Source organism: Clytia hemisphaerica, unplaced genomic scaffold (assembly GCF_902728285.1).
Source record: "Clytia hemisphaerica strain Z4C2 unplaced genomic scaffold, Clytia hemisphaerica genome assembly, whole genome shotgun sequence".
Classification (NCBI taxonomy): domain Eukaryota; kingdom Metazoa; phylum Cnidaria; class Hydrozoa; order Leptothecata; family Clytiidae; genus Clytia; species Clytia hemisphaerica.
The window spans coordinates 214,588-229,232 of record NW_027103314.1 but is presented as its reverse complement, the minus strand read 5'-3'; the positions used below and the strand labels follow the sequence as shown (position 1 = coordinate 229,232).

At 35.4% G+C, this 14,645-nt stretch overlaps 3 protein-coding genes across 3 annotated transcripts; all 3 read right to left on the bottom strand.

Annotated features, from left to right (window-relative positions):
* Nucleotides 1-1,056: 1,056 nt before the first annotated feature.
* Nucleotides 1,057-3,654, bottom strand: LOC136813528 (uncharacterized). The gene is made up of 3 exons (XM_067070047.1): nt 3,564-3,654; nt 3,286-3,369; nt 1,057-2,275 (listed from the first exon to the last, which is right to left on the bottom strand). The coding sequence occupies exons 1-3, from the start codon at nt 3,586-3,588 to the stop codon at nt 1,254-1,256; spliced, it is 1,131 nt and encodes a 376-aa protein (XP_066926148.1). The 5' UTR covers nt 3,589-3,654; the 3' UTR covers nt 1,057-1,253.
* Nucleotides 3,655-6,674: 3,020 nt separating this feature from the next.
* LOC136813437 (uncharacterized) lies at nt 6,675-8,014 on the bottom strand. Its single transcript, XM_067069962.1, has 2 exons — nt 7,394-8,014; nt 6,675-7,166 (listed from the first exon to the last, which is right to left on the bottom strand). The coding sequence occupies exons 1-2, from the start codon at nt 8,012-8,014 to the stop codon at nt 6,675-6,677; spliced, it is 1,113 nt and encodes a 370-aa protein (XP_066926063.1).
* Nucleotides 8,015-8,080: 66 nt separating this feature from the next.
* LOC136813428 (uncharacterized) lies at nt 8,081-11,603 on the bottom strand. The gene is made up of 4 exons (XM_067069951.1): nt 10,748-11,603; nt 9,707-10,258; nt 9,268-9,428; nt 8,081-8,935 (listed from the first exon to the last, which is right to left on the bottom strand). The coding sequence occupies exons 1-4, from the start codon at nt 11,601-11,603 to the stop codon at nt 8,081-8,083; spliced, it is 2,424 nt and encodes an 807-aa protein (XP_066926052.1).
* Nucleotides 11,604-14,645: the final 3,042 nt, after the last annotated feature.

Genomic DNA, 14,645 nt, shown 5'->3' with positions numbered 1-14,645 from the left:
ACCTCCTCTATAGGATGCTTATACCTCAGGAAAAATTCCCCTAAAATCCCACTGGTGGAACATCCCTTTTTTGGGATATTTCTTTTTTCCCCAGGCAAAACCCTAAGGGCGGAATTTTTTGAAAATTTCAAACTTATTTTCAGACATTATCAAGTATACCATTTGAAAGCTCTCGAAAAACTATGTAGAAGACTTTTTAACGGGTATAGCCGATTTCATTACCTAACTCAAGATAATTCATGCAGAAGATGCTATTTGTGGTCAATTTTGACCAAAGTGTGGCGAAAAGTTGAACTTGCGCATGAAATATCTCGAGTTAGGTAAGGAAATCAGCTATAACCGTTTAAAAGTCTTCTATATAGTTTTTCGAGAGCTTTCAAATGGTATACATGATATTGTCTGGAAATAAGTTTGAAATTTTCAAAAAATTTCGCCCTTAGGATTTTGCCTGGGGAAAATAGAAATATCCCAAAAAAGGGATGTTCCACCAGTGGGATTTTAGGGGAATTTTTCCTGAGGTATAAGCATCCTATAGAGAAGGTCTGGAGAAAGTTTCAGCTAGATCATATTTTTTTCCTACAAACTGCCTGTATTTTTGTAACACGACCACACTACATTGTGAGGAGAATCTCTGAGAATACACAGACTTGTGGCAGGGTCGAGCCAAAATTTCTTTCTAAAAAGAATTGACTTTTGAGCTATTTTGTGAGTACTGAGTAACTCCAGTTAAAATCGTTTAAAAATGGCTTTGCCAAAAACCTAAGCTCAAGACTATTTAAAAAAAGAATTCACTCTCAGTCAAAGAAAATTTTATATTTTGGACAGTTTCAACTGAAAACAGAAACTTTAACAACCATACATTTGTTTCTTACAACCAGTGCAAGATTATTTTTTTGATATTATATACACTAAAATTACAAAAACAAAAGAAAGCAGAAGTACTTAGACCTATGATGATACATAAAAGACTAGGGTAGGTGCAAAGAATAACTAAGTGAAAAAATTTCAAACAGCAGAACAGAAGCTTGATAATACACAAATATGAAGGCAAATTATTTAGTTATCTTAATGAAAGATCTGCATTTTCTTAATTTTTGGAATGCTGCTGGCAAGTGAAAAATGAAGCAACTTAAAAAACAAAAGAATGTTTAAATGGGTTTTAATAAGCTATATATATACAATGAAATAAACTAACTGTCGTATAAATACTAAAGTCCGATGGACTAAAGAACAAAGTCAGATATTTGGAAATTTCATTCCGGCATAACAACATTCTTCACTGTGTTGGAAAATTTGTTGAACGTGACCAAGATTTCAGGTAGATTGCCAGAGAAAAGTGTTTTTGCGATGCTTTCTTCATCAACGTCAAATTGCAAAATTTCTGATAGTTTTTTAAGCATTTCATTGTTGAAGAAAAGTTTGTAAGTCGCATTAAAAGATTTAAATGGCGCAGTCAATGTAATCGACGACTTGGCATTGACTTTTCCATATTTTGATTGGCACAATTTTGATACACACTCAACTGTATTATCATTGACAAGTGTTGCCTTTTTGTTGCACAAAATACAAAAGAATTGCACATTTACTTTGGAAATACCAATAATTATACCTTGAAGAGTGACATCACCATCTTTCATCACAGCAGCTAGATCTTGTAAATTGTCAATCTCTTTGAAGGTGACAGTCTCTTTTACAGAGCTATTGAGGTAGAAGTGATTGGCATTTTTGCGAAGCCTGAGATTTTTAATTTCATAGCTTTTACCGCATTTTAAAGCTCCAACATAATCACCATACAGAAACACAGTACAGGAACCAGTGCTGTCAGTAATTGTTATTTCTTGCTTTGCCAGAGGTTCATTGTTGTTCCAGTCGATTGTTTCAGTTGGGTCATCTACAATTGAAGCTTGAGCTCTGACATTGACAAATTCAAAGGGTGCAAGCTGGGAGAGATCAGAGATAGATACAAATTCTTCACCTTTCACATCATGACCTCGGTAAGGAAATGGCACAGACTTCATGAGGGATACCGTTGAGTCACGGTGAAAAAAGATGTCTCCTGAGCCCGATGCATTGGTGGTTTTGCTGATTTTGACTGGTACACAGGAGTTTTGAACTTCTGTAAAAAGTTTTCTCTTTGTTGGGCTGAAGCATACTGTGCGAACCATTGAGTCTTCTGTTTGAAGCATACATGTAAAGAAATTACGTTTGTCAGGGGTGTTGCTTTCTGTCAAGTTCTTCACTCCATGTATGTAGCCAATTTTGACACCTGGTAAATCTAAAACATAAGTTATCGTTGTTTAAGTGATATTAAGAAATTTCTTTAAGAAATTGCTGGAATTGAGGGTGAAATATTCTTACTTTTCAGACTTGAGCTTTATAAAAACATGAAAAATACCTTTTAGAGTTTCTTGTTTAGCCAGATTGAGCACACATTTAAATTTAAGTCAAACAAAAGGGCCAAAAAAGGCCATTGGCCAATTTTTTTCCTGTTATTCTTATAGAAGGTATTCTTATAAAAAAACGTATATTTAGTCCTTAAGGCTGCAAATTTAACTGGCTCTTTGTTTTTTAAAGTGGAAATAGTATTTAGAGGTTTTATGTTTATAATTTTTACTTTCTGTTTGAAAAATATAGAATTGCAATGAGAGGCACATGTGAGGCATGAAAATTTGAGATTTCAAATTCATATTTTGTCTTCCAAATGTTAGTTATCAGAAAGAATGTGTAGATTTAAAACCTTAAATAATCCTGAATTTTTGAGTGTTATTTAGTCCAGAGGAAGAAAAACAAAATCAACAAAATCAATGACAGTCAAAAAGTCAAAAAATGAATTCAAGAAAACGAATTCAATGTAGAAAGTGTTTGTAACAGAGGGTTAATCTCATTAGCTTATGTATGGATTAATAATAGGATAATCAAATGAGATAAAAATACAAGGAACTAACATCAAGCACACAAGATCAAAGAAATCAAAGTCAACAAAATCTGTCAAGAAAAAAATCAAACAATCATTGAAGAAATAAAATAAAAGGAAACAGATCATTAAATTGACACATTTGAACGAGGAGTAAAAATCACTCGAAAAAACCTCGTACACTTTCCAAAAAATGTCAAAAAAAATCCCTAAAAAACCCCAAAATTTTGTAACCTAAGAAAATTCCTAACTAATTCTAAAAAATCTTTAAAATCTTTCGACCTCTACACATATTGTTGAAAAAGAGATTTACCCCTTGCTTGAAATAGTGATTTACTTAATTAAATGAGCTCAGAATATGATGCACCAACCTGGCTGTGGATTTGGAAGTGGTTCTTCTTCCTCCTGTGGTGGGGTAGGTTCTTCTTGGTATTGTTGACTTGACGGTATCCAATCTAAATAGTTAAAAAGTAGTTTGGAATTACAAGGTTCATAAAATATTTACTTTCATTATTGTATCATTATGTAATTAGCTCCGTATCTTTATCGTTACATCCTCTTAGGTTCAAATAAATCATTTGTTCAATTATTGATGGTAGATGTGTGTGAATCAGGCTTTTGATTGAAAAAATGAATGTATTTCTCTAACCTTCGTTGGGATGGTTTGATGCCATTTTCGGTCAGAGTACGTCTTCACTTTGAGAGAGATTGATTGAAAAAGGGCGTAGTGTTTGCGGTGTTGACGTGTCAAGGGAAAAATAGTGAATTGTGGGTAAAAAATATCCGAAACAGTGGTCAAATCTGAAGAAACCCATGATTATTTTATTCGCGCTAAAATATTGTACTGGATATGTGACCAGGCAAAACTACAGGGAGTCAACTAATTCTTGGTATGCGTAAGTTTAATTACGTAATGATTTAACCATATTTGGTTAAAAAAAAGTATGATTTTGACCCCCCGTGACGTAATCTTTTTGCGATATGGGCGAAAATTATTACGTAATCAAACTTACGCATATCAAGAATCAACGCCCTGGGTTTACAATACTGATAAATTTATGCCCTGCCCATCATGGCCATGGTCCTGCCTCAATGATGGCCTCAATAGTTAGTGGTGTGAATTTTGTCTCGATCAAAAAAAGTATTGTTTTTTTTAAGAATGATTAATCCGGATTAATCCACAGAGATATCTGTAAAGCCCAAAGGGCTAGATCCGCGGCCTTGATCAAACAGTGAAGCTCAGCCTTTGATGGGGCTTTGGTAGGATTTCCTGCAAATCATTGGATTAATCTTTGAATCTTGCCTGTCTGTCTTATTGATTAACACCACTGTTGAGTTAGAACCATTTTAACGACATCCGTTTGGGGGATCGTATGTTGATAAAAAATGAAGCCAATTTGAAACCCGGGGGTGGTACTTAAACTTCTTAGGAAAATGGGTGCCGGGTATGTACAAGCCATAAGGGTACCCTTTTTCATACCTTAAAAGTTTATCAAAGGGGTACAAATTCATAGGTTAGTTTCTGAAAGGGTCCCAAAATCACGAAAATCAAAATTTTTCCTCTCAAAGGGTCCCAATCTCCAGAAAGCTCGACCAAAATTTGGTGGAAATCAACCAAAATTAGGGAAATCGACCAATACGAAGGAAAAAGGGTCCCAAAAATATCCTCGAAATAAGAGAAGACCACCACCTTCGAAGATTTTCTTTGAAAAACCCAGCCGATGAACCAGATGAAAATATTTATTCTCTATCCTTTAACAAATCATCTGGCCCTTATAGCATTTCCCCAAAAATTCTTCGTCTTCTAAAGTTTGACCTCTCTGGACCCCTTTCTTTTCTTTTTAACCTTTCATTTGAATCTGGTTGTTTTCCCTCAATGCTTAAACTCTCGAAAGTTATTCCTGTTTTCAAAAACAAAGGCTCTCCACTTGAAATATCTAATTATCGCCCTATATCTCTTCTTTCCAACATAGAGAAAATTCTTGAGAAACTTATGTACTCTCGTCTTATTACTTTCTTAGATTCTCATCGAGTATTTTTTGAGCGCCAGTTTGGTTTTCGTAGATCTCACTCAACCATCCATACCTTACTTAATATTGTTGAACGTATTCGGAAATCTCTTGATGATGGTAACTTTGTGTGTGGTGTTTTTGTTGATTTGCAAAAGGCTTTTGACACTGTTGATCATTCTATTCTAATTTCAAAACTGGACCACTATGGGGTTAGAGGAAAGGCTAATGACTGGTTCAGATCATATTTATCTAACAGATCCCAGTTTGTCTCTATTTCATCCAATAAATCTTCTATTAAAAATAATCCCTCATGGTGTTCCACAAGGCTCTGTTCTAGGACCTCTCTTATTTTTAATCTATATTAATGATCTTCACAATGCAATCTTTTCAAGTGAAACTTTTCATTTCGCCGATGATACCCATATTTTACATTTTAATGATGATCTTCTTTCCCTTTGCAACAGAGTCAATCGTGACCTAAGATCCCTCCAAACTTGGCTCAAAGCCAATAAAATATCCCTTAACGCTGGAAAAACTGAATTTTTAATTTTCAGACACTGTCGAAAAATTTCTTCCTTTTGTTCCTTTTCTTAAAATTGGAGGTAAGAAAATTTTTCAAAGTTTAAATATCAAATATCTTGGCGTTTTGATTGACATGCACCTCAACTGGAAAGCCCACACTACATCTTTGTCAGCTAAACTTGCCAGAGCAAATGGTATTATATCTAAGCTCAGGCACTATGTTTCAACAAAAACCTTAGTTAACATTTATTATGCTCTTTTTCATTCTCATCTTCAGTATGGTTGCCAACTCTGGGGTCTTACTGACAATACCACCTCCAAACCTATATTTATCCTTCAAAAGAAAGCCTTACGTCTTATTACTTTTAACAACTCTCGATGCCCTTCTTCTCCACTCTTTTCTGATCTCAAAATTCTCAAGATTTTTGACCTTGTCAAATGCCTTAATATATCTTTTGTCCACAGATTCCTAAATAACAAATTACCCTTTGACCTTCTGGAGTTTTTTAACTTTATTCAGCTCGATGCTGAAGACGAAAACACTCAAAGTACCAGAGGAGCATGTTTGAAACTACTTTTTGTTCCCTCCTACAACACCATTACCTTTGGGAACAAATCTTTCTCTAAGTTTTGCATAACACATTGGAACAGCATGCAGCGATCTTATCCAAATATTACCCTGAGCTCATCTGATTTCAGTTTTGTTAAATCTCTTGCCCTTACTCACTGTCTTGGGAGATACTGAGCACACCCCTCCCCTACCAAGAAAGGTTAGCAAACTTTCTTTTAATTTATTTTTCATTACATAACAAAATTCTTAAAAATATATAAATATTTTTTACTAATTTACAATGTGTTATAAACGCAATCTGTACTTAGGTGGCCGCATCTTTTTGATTAGCTAGACTATAAGGCGGTCTCCTTCCATATATTTTTTGTGCATATCATCACTTGTATCTTTTCTGTAGTGTTAAATGGTAAATAAATACTTACTTACTTACTTACTACTTTGACGTCATTGAGTTAAAGTGGATGTAAGCTGCTAAATATTAAATTTGCAGGTGATAGTAACTAACAGTGCATGATAAAGGCTGTCATTATTGAAATATTTTACGTCTTGTCTCAATGACTTTCTTTAGAGGACTGTGGTAAACAAAATTAACAAAAGCACTAAATAGGCCTCGATTAGTCTCGATGACCCAAAACAATATATTACAATAAAAATATCACACTCCCACGCACGAGGGGAGGTCACGTTCGTCGATGAATTTGATTTTCACTTCTTGATTGTTCTTGTCATCACTTACTCGTGAGTGATGATACTCAAACGGAAATAGTTTATTGATAGGTCTTCGGAGAATTCCGTTACCGTATTTGTTTACAACGACGAGTTCGGCTCCGCGAACTTTACCATCTCTTCCTCGTAACAATTTACTCACTCTACCTTTCCTCCAATCATTACGTTTAACATTTTCCTCATTGATTAAAACGATATCATTCTCGTTGATCATTTCGCTTGAGTTCTTTCGTGCAAGTTTCTTGTGTGTTTCTCTCAACTCGAGTAAGTATTCTGTTTTCCAACGTTTTCCAAAAGTGTTCAATTGCTTGCTTCGTGTTTTCTTCTGACAACTCAAAACTGTCACTGTTGTCGTTTGTTGTATTTGTGTTACGTCCGAGACGTTTACCGTATAATAAATGATTCGGGGTGAGAGGTTCTTCTGTCAATTCGTCATAGATGAAGGTTAAAGGACGGTTGTTGATTGTTCGTTCAATTTCAATCAATAACGAAAGGAATTCATCGTACTTCAGCGTTTTGTTGTTCAAAGCTTTATTCAAACACGTTTTCACGGATTTCACAAGTCTCTCTGTAAACCCATTAAACCAAGGTGCTTTCTCGAGGCTAAACTTCCATCGAATTTGACAATTTGTAACAAAGTTTTTGTACGTTTTCTGCAGTGAACGTTGAACCTTTGTCTGAAAAGATTTCTTCTGGGATTCCTCTGCGATTCATAAATCTCCTTAATACTTCAATGCACGACTCTCCACTGTAGTCTGTAGCAATGTCTAAATATACAGCCCGACTGGCTTGACATGTGATCAATGAAATCCATACCTTGAACTTTTCATTCGTTTTGTCGAATACATTATACACCAAATATGGACCGCAATAATCGATTCCAATGTTCTGGAAAGCGGCACCAACTTGTAGTCTAGACTTTGGTAAATCGTAAGATTCTGGATAACGATAAGCTTTACCACCATGTTTCTTGCAAATCGTACATTTGTAGATAAAATGACGGACGCGTTGACGCAATCTTGGAATTTGAAATTGGGATCGTAGTTCGTTCAAAGTTTCACGTTGGCCATTATGCATTACCTTGTCGTGGGCTTGCTTGATCAACAAATCAACAAGTGGACTGTTCGTAGGTAACCATATTGGATGCTTTGCGTCAAAGGGAATTGGAGCATTGTTCAATCTTCCCTTCCATCTGTACACTTCCCCTCCAAGGAAAAGATTTTTCTTCTTCATTCGTCTGGAATACCTCTTTGGGCATCCAATAACCATTTCTTCTTCTTTTGGCTGATAGCAAATCATCAGCATTCAAAATATTCTGTTTTGTTTATTTGTTTCTTATTTATTTGTTTGTTGTTTGTTTTTATTTTTCCAACAACGTATGTTCTCCACAAATTTGAAGACATACCCAGTAACACGTAACAATTGTTCAAAAGACCGAAATCTTTGAACGTCAATAATTTCACCAAGGTTGGACTGAGCTTCAGGTAAAGTTATCCACTCAGTCCCATCACTAATATTGAATGAAAGGGTATCCTTCTCCTCAGGTATATTTAGAAGATTAGGACCCTTGTTGACACCATCACTAAAAGGTTTGAGGTTTGTTCCCGTCTTCTCAGGTATAGTTAGAGGATCAGGGACCTCAGAAAATTTGTCACCGACTTTCAAACGAGGCCACTGAGATTCAGGCATAATTAGAAACTCAGGACCATAAAACCATAATTTACAACCAGCTAGACGTGCAGGCTTAGACCCCCGGGACGCAATGTCCGAAGGATTTTGCTTTGTAGCAACTAATTTCAGTTCAATCGAGAGAGATTCAAAATTTCGTCTAATCTCATCAGAAATATTCTTAATATATCTATCTTGTTTTCTCGAAGTTTCAATGTTCTTGACCCAACAGTAAGCAACACTACTGTCAGTCCACACAGTAAATTTTTCAAATTCAAAGTTCATTTCTAAGTGTCTCTTAACAACATTCATGAGACGTGATACAATAAGTATAGCTACCAACTCCATTCTGGGTGTCGTCAACTTCTGGTCATCAGGTTTGGTTTTTGATTTCGTCTTGATTGGATTCACGTGTGACTTTGATGTGACGAGGCTTGTCTTGATATCACCATCCTTTGATACGATTCGTGTGTAGATACAGCAACCATGTGCGTCGTCAGAAGCATCTGAGAAGCCATGTAACTGAATTTCCTTGACATTTGTTTAACACTCGAATAAGCTCTTTCGACTCTGATCTCTTGTGTATACTCAAAGTCTTTCACCAAATTTTGCCATTCACAAAGCAAATCACCGTCGATGGGCGTGTCCCCAATCAATTTTACTTAGACACAATTTCTGAAAATACAATTTCAACGTTAACACGATAGGGTTTATCAGTCCTAACGGATCATAAATGGACGCCAATGCTCTCAACACATTGCGCTTCGTCGGTTTCAAACTCGCTAAGCTTTTGAGTTGGAAACAAAGTTCGTCAGATTCTTTGTCCCATGTAACACCAAGGACTTTCGTCTTACCCCCATCACAGTAGGGTTTTCGGTTTCTCCGTATTTCGATTGGAGTTTGGATTCAAGTTCCTTCGAGTTGGATTGGAATTTTCTCAGGTTAAACGATGCTTTCGATAAATGCTCTTTCGTTTTCTCGACAAACTCTTCAGCTTCAGCAACAGTTTCGTTTGCTTGTTGTCAAATCATCCACATGTAGCGATTTGATAAGGTTGTTCTCGAACTCTGCGTCGTTTGCTGTTCTGATATGATGTTGTAGGGTGGCATTCAAAACGAAGGGCGATGCGTTTTATCCCAAACAAAACTCTGCACATCCGGTACTCAACAATTTCGTTTGCTTCAAAGTTTTTAAAATCAATTTTGTCTGAATTTTTGAACCATAAAAAATCTAGTAAGGTCTCTCTGTTCGTTGTTTAGTTTTATGTGTAGAAAAAAGCCTTTTCAATATCACCGACAATGGCGACTTTGTCTGTTCGAAAACGTAACAAAATTTCAAAGAGATCTGTATTCAATGGAGGACCCGCCTCTAAACATTCATTCAAAGAAAATAGCTCATTGTTATTTGCCTTTGCACTCGCGTCATAAACAATGCGTACCTTTGTTGTTGATTTTTCTGGTTTGATAACAGCGTGGTGCGGAATGCAATGTGTTTTTCCAACCTCTTGATCATTTGGCGCTTTTTCAATAACACCTTTTGTTAACTGTTCATTGAAAATCTTTTGATAATCTTTCAATAATTGTTGATTGTTTTCGAAGCTTTTTGATAAACATTGAAGTCTTTTTCTACACAGTTCATAATTATCTCCTAGCGACCAATTCTCCTCTTTGACTGGATATGTTGCTTCATACATTTTCTCTTTCTCGTTAAATTTTAATGAGTTCTCAAACTCCTTCACAAATTCACGTTTTTCGTTATCAAAGTTTTCACATTTTATTCCAAGACTCTCCAAGTCCCAGAACTTATCAACGGTTTCAGATAATCGATCATTTTCACTAATGACGGCTTTCAAAACATGTGAGAAAAAATTCCGGACGAAATCTTTCTTTTTAAATCAGCAGGGCCCACTCAAAAACGTATCCCAACGACGAACTCAAAGCAATGGGCTGGCCAGACTTGCCAGTAACAGCACCTTCAGTGTGTATAAAATCCCAATAAAAGTTTGAGCCAATCAAAATATCAATATCGATGGCTTTTTCATGATTTGGATCTGCCAGTTTTAAACCTTTCAAATGTTCAAAACGTTTTTGACATTCGACTGTGTTCTGTCTCGAAACGGGTTGACTGATTTCGGATACGTAGGCTTGCACAGGAACCTGTCCTTTCAAAGTTTTCACGTTAAATTCGACCAAGGGTAAGGTTTTGACGGTTTTGTTGTTTCCGAACACGATTGGATACAAAGTTCCTTTTTTCCAATTTGCTTTAGATTCAGCTTTCGACTCAATGTGGGTGTAACATAACTCAACTGACTACCAGGGTCAAAGAAAATTCTACTTTCGGACGAACGATTTTTCTCGACATTTTCGATTTTGGCTTTGGCTGTTTGTAGCAAAACGGTACACGAACTGCTTGCTAAATTCGACTGAGTATCTTCTGGCGTATCTTCCTCTTTCTTGAAGGTTTTACAAATACTGCTATGATGATTCTTTCGACAATGATAACAACTGCGCATCGATCTACAACTTTTACTATCATGTCCTATTTTCAAGCACTTGAAACATCGTTTTTCTGTTTGATGAGAAAATCCTTTCGACTTTCTGGTTTCGATATCTTGGAACATTGATAGGCTTTGTGTGAAGCGTTTCCACAGTAAACGCATGGAAAGGTACGGAACGGTTGTCTTCTTTTGCTGTCTGTAGGACGACCGGTACTCATTAGGTTTTCGTAATTTTTCGACACCTTCATTCTCTGTAAGAAGGACCTTTTCTCGAGCTTCGACTTCTTGTTGTAAGGCTTCGAGTAACTTATCGATTGCCCATACATCCTTTCCGAACTTTCTAGTCAACAACAATTTTATTTCTTGTGGCAATTTCGACATAATAACTGGTGCGAGCATAGGGCCGTAACGTTTCTCCTCCAGCCCGATTCCACGAAGATTTCTAATTTGAATTTCGATGTTGTTGTAAAGCATTCTCAGTTCTTTGATATCGATAAAGTTTGATGTTGTTTCTAAGTTTAACAATTTATTCATATGCGCACTAATAATTATCTGTTCGTCACCGAACCTTTCTTTTAACATTTTGAGCGCAATATCGTAATTTTCGTTAGATAATGTTATACCTTGGATGCAAGATTCCGCTTCTCCTTCAAGTAAACTGGTGAGGTATGTCAATTTTTCGACGTTGGTCATATCATCTCTCTGATGAACGGCACAATCAAATGTATCGAAAAATGTTTTCCATTTCAACGGATCTCCATCGTAGGGTTTCAAACTCAATTTGGGTAGACGAATATCAGCTTTCCGCTGTTTCTCTCGGGTACTTGTGACACTACTATCACTAACAGCAATTTTTGGGTTCTCTTTTGACAATTCACTTTTTGACGGCTAAAATCAACGACTCAACTCGACGCTCAACTTTGGAACACTTCTCATATTGTATTCCCATTTGCTCTTCATCGTCTAATTCATCCACGATGTTATCCGTAATCTCAATGATAATTTGTAACTTTTTATTTAAAACTTTACAAGTGGTTTCAAGAGCGTTTTTGTTACTTTTAGCATCCTTGTTCCATTCTTCGCACTCCAAAATCAACTTGTTAACATATGATGTGAGAGCGTTGCGCTTCTTGCCAAGTTTCTCAACATCAACCATTTTTCAATTTTTATTATGTATTTTCTTGTTTCGACTTTTTAATTTTTATGTTTCTCTTCTTTCTTACAATTTTTTTTTTCTCAACACTCACACACTTTAACTTTTTTCTTCTCTTTTTAATATGCGGCACGTGTGGACCATGAAATATTTTACGTCTTGTCTCAATGACTTTCTTTAGAGGACTGTGGTAAACAAAATTAACAAAAGCACTAAATAGGCCTCGATTAGTCTCGATGACCCAAAACAATATATTACAATAAAAATATCACAATTATGTCATCGTTTGAACCTACGTAGTATTAGTAGTTCTCCCACAGATATCTTAAATAAAACACTAGATAGAGCTTCTCTGTATTTCCCAAGCAACGGGAGGTGAAGCAAAATTATGCGCCATCTTTACTAACGGTAGACCACATTTTCCGGCAATTTGTTCAATCAAGCAAACAACTTGCAAAGAGCGAGAAACAAGGAGGCGAGAAAAGGTCTCAATTAAACAAATTACCGGCACCGAAATGTGATCTACTGTGACTTTTTTAAAGATGGTGCATAATTTTGCTTCAACGGGGGACAGAGAAGCTCCATCTAGTGTTTTATATAATAAATCTGTGAGTTTTCTGTGGGTTTCGGCTAATGAAAATAATATTTTCGAATGTTTTTGTAGCCAAATATAGAAAATGGTTCTAAATAGGAAAGATTGACGCTGCAATGTCTTGTTATTTTGAGCAGCCAAAAATGACGTCAAAAATTCTATATCAACAAAATATTGACCTCAAGAAAAGGATCTACTTTAAATGACGAAGGGTGGCTGACAGAAGTTTTATTTAGGATTTTCCAGTTTGGACTAGTCCGCTCAAATACAAAGGTACTCTATGTTTTTAGCCGCCTTGTGTTTGTATCTCATAAAGTGATAATAAAGCAATTTTATGATAGTTTTTCATGATTTCTGGTCGAAAATATCCTAATTAGAATTCGAATAAGACCAAGAAATCCAAAGTAAAGATTCCAGCCAAATCAACGTTTTAAATTTTAAGTACATACAGGTAAAAATTATTATCTTGAGTTGCCATTTTATGAATATAATAAGAATATATTTCCAAGTATTTGCAATCCAAACTTTCAATAATTAGTCCATAGAAAATATCTCCTGATTTACAAATTATATGTTTTGTGTGCAAATTTGGCTTTTTTTCACATCCGGTGGGTTTCCGGCTTCCAAAAAAATAAAAATCAATTTTAAATGTTTGAGTTTCATAAATGTCACATGATCATACCATTCAAAGTTTAAAAAAATAACAAATTAATTTTCTTTTTCCAGCAGGAACAAATTACCAAACATTTCAAAAACCAAGGTCAAGTCTGGATACATATGAACGTCGAAGAGACAGTTAAAGTGGAATAATCGAAATAGTGAATATTACAAGCGATAAGAACGATATCAAATGCTGTCAAAAGCGGGTGGCTGAGACTCGAATCCATGCGACAAGTTGCAACGACGGCTTTACGATGATAATGCTGACAATCTTTAAATTTTAAATGCTTCAAAGTTTGTAAAAAATAGGATGAAACGATAACGATACATTTACTGCAATTACTTTTAACGCATAAGCAGAATCAAATGTTGGTGGTTGTGATGAAATGTTTAAAGCCATTCGATTTCTTTGTCAAGTAAGACTGAAAATGACAAATGATTAATGATAATTATTCTGAGCATCATCAAAAATTGGCTGCTTTAGGATGAGCGAGTTTCGCATGACAATTTGAAAATAGAAATATATATCCAGCTGTAACTCTTCGCCATTTCAATAATTGTGTTATTAATCTTTGAAATATCAACCAGAATGCATACATGTTTAGATGAATTAATTAACTAGCAAATGTACTCCCGTGTTTTTCCATATTGTCTATTCTTAGTTTTGTGACAATCTTTTTGATTTTTGAGTAGGTAAATGAATTACAAATAAGAATTCAAGAAAATAACAAAAAAATTAACAAAAATACCTAAAAATAAATAATTTTTAATTATGAAAAAAAATTCTAAGAAAAACACAAGAAAAATGATTTGATATAAAAAAGGAATAAATACTACAATAAATAAAATAATACAACAAATGCTATAGGGGCCGTCCATATAGTACGTACGCAAAGATTTTCCAAAAATTTGATACCCCTCCCCATTGTACGCAGAGAACAATAGAAATGATGTCATTTAAACAATAGATGTACGCTATTGCTAAACCCCCTTCTTCCCCCTTCACTACTACGTACGTACTATATCGATGGCCCCATATCCGCAGGTACGTAAGTTTCCTGACGATAATGAAAACGAAAATGATGAAAGACGTTTCTAAACTCCTTGTCCTTTCTCTATTGATTTTATTTCTACATGAGACCATCCATAGAAGACTTACACACACAATGAGTAACTAACTTTATCCATTGATGTCATTCAACGCAGATCTCTCCCGAGTTCATGCAAAAGAATTATGGATGTCTTTTACGAATGGTCCCAAAAGGTCAAAAAAATTACGTACGTATGGATAGGGGGTGGTGGGACGACCTTAATTGCAAATTTCTAAATT